Source organism: Triticum aestivum, chromosome 1B, assembly GCF_018294505.1.
Source record: "Triticum aestivum cultivar Chinese Spring chromosome 1B, IWGSC CS RefSeq v2.1, whole genome shotgun sequence".
In the NCBI taxonomy this organism is placed as follows: Eukaryota; Viridiplantae; Streptophyta; class Magnoliopsida; order Poales; family Poaceae; genus Triticum; species Triticum aestivum.
Genome location: NC_057795.1, coordinates 34,043,197 through 34,054,675, shown reverse-complemented (window position 1 = coordinate 34,054,675; position 11,479 = coordinate 34,043,197). Strand labels below are relative to the sequence as shown.

At 45.0% G+C, this 11,479-nt stretch overlaps 1 protein-coding gene across 2 annotated transcripts; it reads left to right on the top strand.

Annotated features, from left to right (window-relative positions):
* Nucleotides 1-6,810: 6,810 nt before the first annotated feature.
* On the top strand, nt 6,811-10,809 carry LOC123105379 (uncharacterized). 2 transcript variants are annotated; one of them, XM_044527446.1, is made up of 8 exons: nt 6,811-7,151; nt 7,380-7,530; nt 7,882-8,548; nt 9,031-9,198; nt 9,308-9,542; nt 9,622-9,717; nt 9,800-10,005; nt 10,090-10,809. In XM_044527446.1, the coding sequence occupies exons 1-8, from the start codon at nt 7,001-7,003 to the stop codon at nt 10,432-10,434; spliced, it is 2,019 nt and encodes a 672-aa protein (XP_044383381.1). In that variant the 5' UTR covers nt 6,811-7,000; the 3' UTR covers nt 10,435-10,809. The 2 variants fall into 2 exon arrangements, with proteins under 2 accessions (XP_044383381.1, XP_044383374.1); XM_044527439.1 differs by having other exon boundaries at nt 6,814-7,151; nt 9,797-10,005.
* The last annotated feature ends 670 nt before the right edge of the window (nt 10,810-11,479 follow it).

The following is an 11,479-nucleotide window of genomic DNA, read 5'->3' as shown; positions in this document are numbered from 1 at the left end:
CCTAGAGGGCAGATAGCCTTCTTTGCTTCGTGCGTACTCTCGGGCAATTCATTGTCCTTTGGAAGCATATCCTTTATCATTACCAGCAACTTTCCAAATCCCTTGTCAGATACACCATTCTCTGCCTTCCATTGCAGCAATTCCAGTGTGGTGCCCAGCTTTTTCTTGTCACCTACGCAATTCGGGTACAACAATTTTTTGTGATCCTCTAACATGCGCTGCAACTTCTTCTTCTCCAAATCACTTGCGTAGTTTCCCTTTGCATCGGCAATGGCCCGACCTAGATCATCAACGGGCTCATCTGATGCCTCTTCTTCAGCTTCTTCCCGCATTGCCGGCTCAGCTTCTTCCCGCATTACCGGCTCAGCTTCTTCCCCCATTGTTGTATCATCGTATTCAGGGAACCCATGGCCAGGATAGCTGTCGTCGTCCTCTTCTTCTTCATTGTCTTCCATCATAACCCCTCTTTCTCCGTGCTTGGTCCAAACATTATGGTGGGGCATGAAACCGGACTCAAACAGGTGGACGTGAATGGTTCTTGACGTAGAGTAATTGCGACCATTCTTACAGCCAGCACATGGACAAGGCATAAAACCATCCGCCCGCTTGTTTGCCTCAGCCGCAAGCAGAAAAGTATGCACGCCCTCAACGAACTGGGGAGAGCATCGGTCATCGTACATCCATTGCCGGCTCATCTTCATTACACAACACCGAATAGACCAAATTAATACAAGTTCATACATAGAGTTCATACAACACTTAAATGCAACAAACAAATAACTCTCTAGCTAAAGCATTTAAATGCAACAACAAATGCGATCAAGATCGCAACTAAGGTAACAATTGATCCAACAGCATAATGATACCAAGTCTCACTATCGATGGCATATTTTCTAATCTTTCTAATCTTCAAGCGCATTTTCTCCATCTTGATCTTGTGATCATCGACGACATCGGCAACATGCAACTCCAATTCCATCTTCTTCCCCTCAATTCTTTTCAATTTTTCTTTCAAGTACTCGTTTTCTCTTTCAACTAAATTTAACCTCTCGACAATAGGGTCGGTTGGAATTTCCGGTTCACATACCTCCTAGATAAAAATATCTATGTCAACTTGATGGGCATAATTTGTCATAAACACGAAATGCAACAAATAGTTTTAAAAGAGAATATACCACATCCGAATCATAACAAGGACGAGGGCCGACGGGGACGGATATCAAAACCATGGCACTATGTATAACAAACAACATACGGGTAAGATAATTATTATACGAGTAACTATATATCCAAATCACACAAACATCAATTTTTTATATAAAATTTCATGAACAAGAGGCTCACCACAAGGTGGTGCCGGCGACGGGACGGTGCGGGCGATCGATGGTGGTTACGACGGAGATTTAGAAGGCACTAAGTAAACCACACCTACATATGCAAACTAAGTGTTATTTTGACCTCAAATTGCATATAAATCAAATACTACCACATATAATTCCTCCCAAATTACTAAAACCCACAATTAATCACTATATAAACCAATGCAAGAGCTAATCTAGCAATGAGAGATGAAAGGACAAAGTTGCTAACCTTGGTGATCATTTGAATGGATGGGGGCCTGCAAATCTTGACAAATTTGGGGCAAATTTTGTGATGAACTCGAGAGGAAGAAGGGAAGAACAGAGGAGAGCGAGAGGGGAAAGGGGGAAGAATAGAGTGCGGGTGGACGAAGGGTTTATATAGGATGACCTTTAGTACCGGTTCGTGCCACGAACCGGTACTAAAGGTGCTGGAAGGGCCCCACTCTGACAACATCCTGCCACCACTTTCTTTAGTACCGGTTCGTGGCACGAACCGGTGCTAAAGGTTCGCCACGAACCGGTACTAAAGAGCTCCTCCCGCCTTGCCGTTGGAACCGGCACTAATGGACACATTAGTGCCGGTTCTGTTACAAACCGGGACTAATGTGTCTCACATTTGACCCGTTTTCTACTAGTGATGGTAGGAATTGATAGATGATAGAATAAAATAAATGGTACAACAAAGAATAACATTTTTGTAAATGTTTCCTCTGATAGAAAATAGACCCCCGAGGTCATAGGTTCACTAGTGGCATCTTTCCAAGCAATAAGCGTGGTGTGGTAAACAAATTACAATTGGGCAGCGATTAAATTGCAATATTTATATTTATGACTATGACCATTCATGGCATAATCTTGTATAGGCATTACGTCCGTGCTATGTAGATTGTTATCCAACTGCATCTACAACTAATACTTCACCTCAAGACCTCTATCCAACATACATTTCAAAGTATAAGTTTATAACAAACAGAGCATTGCAATAAGCATGATGACATAATGTAGACAATAAAACTACCATCTAAGTATGATAAGAAACCATCGTTTTATCCTTAGTGTCAACAATACAATATGTGTCCAATCCTTTATCGTCACTAGGACGATCAAATTCACCACAAGATTGAACCCACTACTATGCACCACTTCCTTTGAAGAACTACCTATCAATCTTGGCCAGAGACGACAAATAGATCAGAAAGCATGTATAGCTACTTATTATATAGTAGAGAAACTTCAAAAGATTCAATATAATTCAATGAACAATCTGATCATAAAAGTGATAATTCATCATATCCCAACAAAACACAATCACCAAGTACACCATGTGGATCTCGATCATGTGAGGCAACTCACATGAACTTTGTATTGAATCACAAAGGAGAGAAGATGCCATCAAGCTATTGTTATGGATCCTATAATTAAGGTCATAAGGAAACTACTCACACATGACTATGGAGGCAACAAGGTTGATGAAGATGGCTCTGATGATGGATCCCCCTCTGGCGGGGTGCCAGAACATGCCTGCAGATTGGATCTCCTTGGAACAGAAATTTGCGGCCGCAAAATATCCCGAGAAAAAGGTACCAGGGGTTTCTCGATTTGTGGGATTTATAAGCGAAAGATGGGCGTAAGGAGGTGCATAGGGAGCTCACGCGGCCTAGGCACGCGGGTGCCCCTTGGACGCGCCAGTTAGCCACGTGGGGGCCCTCGGGTGCCCCCCCGGCAGGTCCCGACACTTTGTAGAATCCTCGTGTTCTTGAAAAAATCATATTAAATTCCCTAGGGTCTTTTTTACCTTCGTAGATGTGGATTTTCTGAAAAGTCAAAAACATGTAGAAAACATCAACTAGCTCTGGACACTGAATTAATAGGTTAGTCCAAAAAAATGCTATAAAAAGTATTCAAAGTGATAATGACATGAAATAATAAGAAACTAAGATACGTTGGAGACATATCAGGCCCTGGTGCTAACATTAAAGGCAACACATTTTTCTTTTTTGTTGAACATGTATTATTTCTTTTTTGAAATATATGATCCATTGTCACTCTCTCTCTCCAAGATCGTATGAAGATATTTTACCGAATAGTGATGAAAATCGACTGAAACATACACATTTTAAGCATTGCATGGACACCGAGGCTTAAACAAACACAAATTCAAGATGTAACCCAACACTTTTTGATGTAATCATAGTAGTAGGGGCTCTTTGGTTCGAAGGGTTTTCGAAGGAATTTTATAGAATTCTAATCCATAGAATTTTTCCTTAGTGTTCCACTTGATTCAAATGAATCAATCTCCAATTTTCCTATATATTGATTTCCAACACTAGGGTTTATAGTGGGAGGTTAGACATCTTGAAAATATTTCTTTGGGTCTATAACAATTGTGACATCTAATCAATATCTATGGAAAACTTATCTTTTCTCTAAGTTTAACTAACCAACTCATATTACTGAATCCACAAACCAAAGACCCTTAACTTGGCCAGAAGGTTTAACATCACATGCACGAAGCGCCACTTGGTCATGCGTTTATTAACTTACTAAATAGCAGCTCAAACGTTGCTGCGGGAACTGGTTGATGTACAACTTAATGAGATACTTTTTCGATATATTTGAATTAGTAATATTAGAACTAAAGCTAAGAGATATATATTATTTATTATAGTTAATTATTATATAGATGGAAAATATTTATTGAATCTAATTAGCAATAATAGAATGAGAAACCTTTTTCGGTACATTAGGGCCCTTCCAATGCATATGTGCTTAGATGGGGTGCTAAGCACATTAAAGAGTTTAGCAAGTATAACCTCCACCGCGCAGGTGCTTAGCTCGTTGTTGCTAAATTTCCTTTATTTAATTATTTAGCAATTAAACTCTTCGATGCATAGGGTAAGCTTTCTTCATTTAAGTGTTTGCATAGGTTCGTATGTGTGACATTGTTTTTTCTTGGAGTCACCAAAGTGCTATCTCTTCTTCTTAATTGCTTTGCCACGTTATTTTATTGCCTATGTGACATATGCTTAGCACCTGTATCCCGTGAAGCACTAGGGAAGGTTTTTATGCATGTTGAGGTTTGTTTTTTTGTGCATGGTTGCATGGTGAGGTATTTTTTTTCGAGGGTACGCAAATTGCGTACATTAGCTTTATAGAAGGAGAGAAATGAGACTTACAACAACGTCAACCATTCGTTGCGGAGAACGAAGGTGACCAACTCCACACCCGGTTCGTACAAGGACAACCAAACACAACAACACGGCTACGACACAAGAAGCCTACCCAACACCGAGCCCCTAGCCGCGTCTCGGCCGACACTGAAGACCTCCGAAGAACAGCAACTCCAGCTTCCTTGGAGTAGCCAGTGATGACCGTACATGGCGCCGAAGGAGAAAGATCCGGGTAGCGGTGAACACCAGAGGAGCGCATCATGGGACCTCGAGTCTCCCAGCACAATGCTCCCAACAGAGTAACAACCTCAAAGACGTTGCCATCATGCCGATCCTACGAATCAAGGCTTTCGCCCCGGAGACAGCTGCCGATATGAGGTCGCAAGGAAGATGGCGTTGCACTCGACGAAGCCTCCATGAAGGTGAATGACACCCGCAGGTGCCATCAACGCCGGTCCGGCCACAACCGAACAGGATTTTCATCCGTAGCTCTGCACATCTCCAAGTCTCCAAGATCCCGGCCAGTCCCGATCAGATGCCTCGCACCATCGCCGCCGCAACAACTTGCCATCGAAGCCCCCCTCACTGCTGAGGAAACACGCCTAAAGCCATCACCTTCAACATCGACTAGGAGCCGCAGCAACCACCGAGCGGTGCAAAGCCAGTTCCGCCACGGACGCCTTCACCCACGCCAGGGGACTGCCACCAGGATGAATCCGACCCGCACCTCCGACCACCCTCCGGCACCCACACCGCCGAGGCAACGCCGCACGCCTCACATGGCAGCAACCGAACGCCCGCTGCCCGCCAAGACCCTTCCTGGCAAGGCCTCGCAGCGCCGCCGCCGCCATGGCTGCGCTCGCACCACCGCCACCGCCAGAGCCGGTGCACCACCTACATCCTCCAGCCTGCTACACTCCACGCAAGGATCCAGAGACAACCGCCGCACTCCCTGCCGTGAGCACCCCAAGGACGCCGGCCAGCGCTGAAGACGCACCAGATCCGGACCGAAAACGGATCAGCCCGCTCGGATCTGGCCATCCACGACCTCCCTCGCGGCGAGGAGCACCAACCCGCAGCCGGCCTGCGCCCTCCACAGGACTCGCCGCTGCCAGACTGCCGTGCCGCCCCGCACCACCTCCCGCCAGCACTCATCCATCCACCGCGCCGGCCACCGAGGTTCGACGCCAGGCTGAAGAAGCGGCCCCGCCGGCCTGCGCCCGCGACGCGCCGCCACCAGACCGCCGCGACGCCCTGCACCACCTCCCGCCAGCACACAACCCTCTACCGTGCCGGCCACCGAGATCCGCCGCCAGGCCGAAGAGGCGGTCCCCCGCGACCACCGCTCCAGATGAGGGCCATACGAGTCCCGCCGCCGCCGGCACCACGCGGGCTTTGCCCGGCGGCGGCGACGGGGAGGGGGAGATGGAAGGAGGCTGGTGTCGGCGGCGGGGTTAGGGCACCCGAGTCGCCCCCGGGGGGGGGGGGTTTGGGTGGGTGGGAGCATGGTGAGGTATTTGGATATTGAAGAAAACACGTTAGCGTGGACCTATTTAGTTACTTTATATAGGATAAGAACATGTCCAAGAAATACCCCTCTGTAACTTTTTATAACTTTTTACAAGACGTTTTAGAGTCGATGATCGTTTTATACTCCTCAAGTTAAGGGGGGGGGGGTATTTCTGTGGACTTGTTCTTCTGACCATGATATAATTTAATTAAATACCCCTCCATTCCTAAATATAAGTTTCTTTTATAGATTTCGATACATACTACATGTACAGCAAAATGAGTGAATCTACAATCTAAAATGTGTCTACATACATTCATATGTAGTCTGTATAACCTATGGTTGGGTGATTAGGAGGTCAGTGGTATCTTCAGCCCGCCAGGGGATTAAATCCAGATCGCATTTATCCTGATTTTATTTCAGGATTTCCGGCGACACACTTTCAGTGGGAGGAGATATTCGCGTCAACTACGAGGCGTCTATGGTGACTTCGTAAAATCTCGAGATGACATGCCGGCTCAGTCTTTTGAAGGTGCTCATAGGGGTAGGGTGTGCATGTGTGTGCGTTTACATGGATGAGTGTATGTGCGTATATACGAGCGCTTGCATCTGTACTGTGTTAAAATGCCGGGGGAGGAAGAGTACTTCTTACTCAATTCTTGTGATCTCAAAAGAAAAAGAATATGGAAGCTTAAAGAAAACATCAGCCGGGGGAGGAAGAGTACTTCTTACTCAATTCTTGTGATGAAAAGAAAAAGAATAGGGAAGCTTAAAGAAAACATCTCCACCCCGTCGGTCCTCCCACTGCAACATTCTGATCCCCTTCCCCTCCTCCCATTATCCGCTCCTCCCGTCGGCCCGCCGCCAGTGGCCGACCTCGCAACAAGCGGCACCGGCGGCGACGACGACGAGCTGCGGGGCGAGGCTCTTCGTGCGGCACCGGCGGGGACGACTGAGGCATGCGGAGATCCAAGGGATCAGGACGGCGGCGAGCTGCAGAAGAGCGGAAGCTCGTCCGGATGGCGGAGGAGGCGGCCGCAGCGAGCTCGATGCAAGCGGCGGCGGCGGCGGCGCTGGCCTCCCTCCACCTCCCCCCTCCAGAACCGGCAGGTCGGTGCCCCAAAGTTTCTTTCTTTTCCCCTTTGCTTCAACCAACTCGAAATGCGAGTCAGGCTCCTGCATCTCTCGCTGGAGTCCATCGCAAGATCTGAACTGAACCGGCTAAAATCACGAGGAAATACACCTTTTTTAGTTCATGTGAACCGTCCAAGATTTTTACTCTGGATTGAGCATGCTTTGAGAAGCAGCAAGAATTAATTCGTGAGTGTTGGGAAGCAGAAACTGACAACCAAGATCGGAAATTCTTCGGGAGAGGGGCACGGATAAAGCGCAAGGCGAAGCGGAAGTGGGGCTTCGTTGGCGGCGAAGCGGGCGCGGTGGACTCTGGCGGGCTGCGTCCCCGTCTTAGTCATCGCCGGTCGACCTGCAGGTATAATCGGGCGCGGTATAAGTTGGTCAACACCACCATTGTTGTATAAGTTGTCCAACAAATGGAAGCAGTACATCATGGGATATTTGTCCAATGTGTTATTCCTGTATTATGTATATGTGCTGTTGCATCCGATGTTGCAGTTGATGATAGAATACAGTTTGTTAAAAGCAGTAGGGTATGTTAGTCAGTTTTTTGGTGCATAATTATGTTCCACTGATTTTTCATGTGACTCAATGCCATGTTGCAGTTAGTTATGGTACATGTGCTGCGGCGGAGTCATCTCTGTTCTTTGCTCTGCTTTTTGCTTTTCTTGCTTTATATATACTTTTGCTTGTTTCTTGATTATAGGGGAGGAGTTGGATCCATGGATGAAGTATTACATGGTGAAGTGGGCATCAGGAGCCGTTTCAGTGCTGGGAGGATTCGAGAGATCATGCGTGGTCTGACACCCCGGCAGCAGGGGTACGTTGCAAAGTATGGATTCGAGCATTTCAATCGTATCGGGGCATTCTCTGTTCATGAGCCACTGACCGAGTGGATCATGGGAAAAATTAACCCCCCGTTCTCTGAGTTCAGAATTAATGCGGACAAGACAATAGTTTTCAGCAAGCCCCTTGTTCAGAAAATTTTAGGTGTACCTACAGGGGAAAGACCCTTTGTACTGCATGGGCAGAAGTCGGACAAAATCAAAGAACTACGAGATCTGTACTTAAATAACGGACTAAGGGCAACCATCCCCCATTGTGTCAGTTTGCTTAAGAACAATGAGGACGAGGAGTCCTTCATGAGGACATTCCTGCTTATTGCACTGGCGGCTGTGCTCACCCCCACCACTGGGAATACAATAGACCTTGACTACCTGTGGGCCTTTGAAGATATGTCAAAGGTGCAGGACCTCGATTGGGCAGGCCATATCACGGAGCATCTGATGGACGAGGTTCAGAAATTTCAGTACAAATCTAGGGAGGAGAAGATGAGAGACTTCTGGGTTGGCGGGTGCTTGCCTTTGCTCACGGTATGGCCTCTCTTGCTCTCCCCTTCTCCCTCCTGTTGACATGTCTTTGATATTGCTGCTGGCATTTCTTTTCTGATCTTGCCATTATTGTGGTGGCATTTCTTCACACTTATAACTATTTCATATTGCAGTATGTTTGATTTTGTTGATTCTGCAGTTATGGCAATGGTGTGCCTCAGTTAAACTTATAGTAAGCAGTTAATGTGGCAATCTGATTTTAGCGTTGGCAATTTTGTATTTCTTTGTTGATGCCACATTTATTTTACAGGGGATCCTGCAGCTATGTTCAGTTCACACTGTAGACTGTATGCGTACTTTCTTCTGTTTGTTACTGTGATGCTGTGGCTAGTGCATTTTCTTGTTTAAATATGTGTAGTTTATAGTAATATTCATGCCATCCTTTTCAGTGTCACCTTTTGTTTCACCAACAATGTTCATAATTTTATATGTATGAATCTTGTTTCAATCTCTGTTTTTTGTAGATTGCTTACATGGACCACTTGGATCTCCCAAGAGGGCGAATTGTAGACCATGAAATTAACTACTCGGTGCCTAGGATCTGCCATGTTTCTAAGGATGATTTCCAGTTTGCTGCAATTGCTGACCTGCATCGTCAACATTTCAAGTTTGCCACATTTGGGATACTTCCAGTATGTTGTTTTCTCCACCTTCTTCACTCTGTAGTTTGTGTTTGCAGCATACAATGCTTTAACAGTGTTTGATCTTTTTTCCATTCTTATTCTTGTGGGTATTATGCAGTTCCGTGATAGAACACCATACACTGATAATCCGGTAACCGATACAGAAGTAGCAGAAGATGATCTTCGTATTCTCTCGAATGATCAAGTCTTATCAGGGCAATGGGAACTTGTAGAAGTACACGAGGAAAGAATAGACGAACTTGTAAAAGAAACTCAACCTGAAGTCCTTGGGTTTGCAGAAGCGAGCATCGATCGTCCCCGTCCTGGAAGAACTGATATCGGCTCAAATCAAGGTAATTGTAAAGAAATGAGTACAGGTTATTTTCATATTTCAAGGAGCTCCATGATGATTCGGTACCACATGATTATCAGGAACTAAAAAATCCGCTAGTTGCGAAAGGGACAGTTCTAGCCATTGTAGGAATACTGCAAAGGCAGCTGTGACACCCTCTTCGTCTGAGAAATCAGGTTACATTGTCAACTTACATGCACATATGCGTTAAACCTTGAATACTTATAGTTTTTTTACCTGTGAAATTTTATACAGTAGAAGACATTGCTCGAGAATACGAATCTTCAGAGTCAGATGATCATCCGACACCTCCAGAAGCTGATTATGGGGTAATATTCAGGAGTTTTTTATCTGGAACACAAATGGAGAGAGTAAACATGCTTATCCACAAAATTAAACCTGAAACTATTGTATTCGTGGCTACCATGAGGAAGTGCGATGTTCAGCTACCTACTCCTCTTCTGGTAAATTTATATTCCTTTTCCTCCAGCCTGAGTTTACTTCTGTTTGTTTTGCACTGACATCTCATCTTGCCCACATGTAACCAGATCATTTCGAAGGAACGCTCGTTAGCCGCAGCTGCACACTTTCCGCACGAAAACGGGGCTGTCACACTTCAGATGCCGGGCAAGAGCGAGAAGTGGAGGCCAAGATTCTTCATAGAAAAAGACAATTGCATGCTTGCGGGTAATTGGTTAGACTTTGTATGTGACAACCAAGTGCAGGCGGGCGACATATGCATCTTTGTACCGGCAAAGGGTGGGGAAAGGTCCACATTCACGGTCCATATAATTCGTGCAGAAGCTACTCATCGTAGGGGTGTTAAAAGGGTTCGATCCAGCCATGATTCTCCGGTTGGTGTGGAAGGAATGGCAAATCCAGATGCCGTTTAGGAATGGCAACCGATGGATGCTCGCAAATGGTCGGAGGCAAGCTTGTCCATGGCAACGGTCTGTGTGCTGGGACATGTACCTGTTCGAACTGAAGAAAAGTGAGGGGTAGCACTAGTTTGTAGTAGAGCAGAATGGTGGGACATGGGAGCTAGCACCCGCATGCTCTTTCTGTTGGTACTTTGTGTGTCTCTGGGATGTTTTGTACTATGAAATCAAGCTATGGCTAACTCTCTGATCATATACTCCTATGCATTGTTGGTAGTAAAAACAAATGGATGCATGGGATACATGTATCAAGGTTTCCTTTGTTATCTTTGCAATCTAATACTCCTATGTATCAGACTAGAGCTTGAAATTCTGTGGTTTCTCCGTTTTTATCTGATGATCAAATGAGTTAAGACTACATATCTGAATGTGTAAAGGAGTGTACCAGCGAAAACTTATAAGTATGGTTCTGAAGTTATCTTCCTCTGCAGGAGATCAAAATGTGCTGTGCTAAAATGATTTTTCCTGTTTTTATATTTACTGGGATATTTTCCGTTCTAGAACACTTCACTGGGATAGAGATAATAATTGTGACAATTTTTTGTGGCACGAAGTCTTTGCAATTTCTATTGTCATGGTCATGACATCTTTCATTTCAAATTTTAATCTAATACTAAAAACAGAGTGCTTCTTCAAGTCCATACTCGGAACATTTGGACTATGGTTTTGCTTTGTACTGCATGCTTGAAGTTTAAAGCACCTTAGTACTTATACAAATATTAAAGAATGCATTAAATGAAGTCCATATATCATTTTTTAATATTAAAGAATGCATTTCTAATATGTGGAAATTAGCAACTGCATTTCTAATTGCCATAAAGTGTCATGTTAACAAAGCATATATGTATAGTGAGCAATGTTTTATTGTTGTACAGTTTTTTTTTTGAACATGGGAAGGCACCAACCGGTGCCAATTTCATTCAGCTCAAATGGAAAGTACATCAGGTATTACAATAGCCTGAAGAAGCAAGTAAGAAGAGAAGAGCACAGCCAATGGACA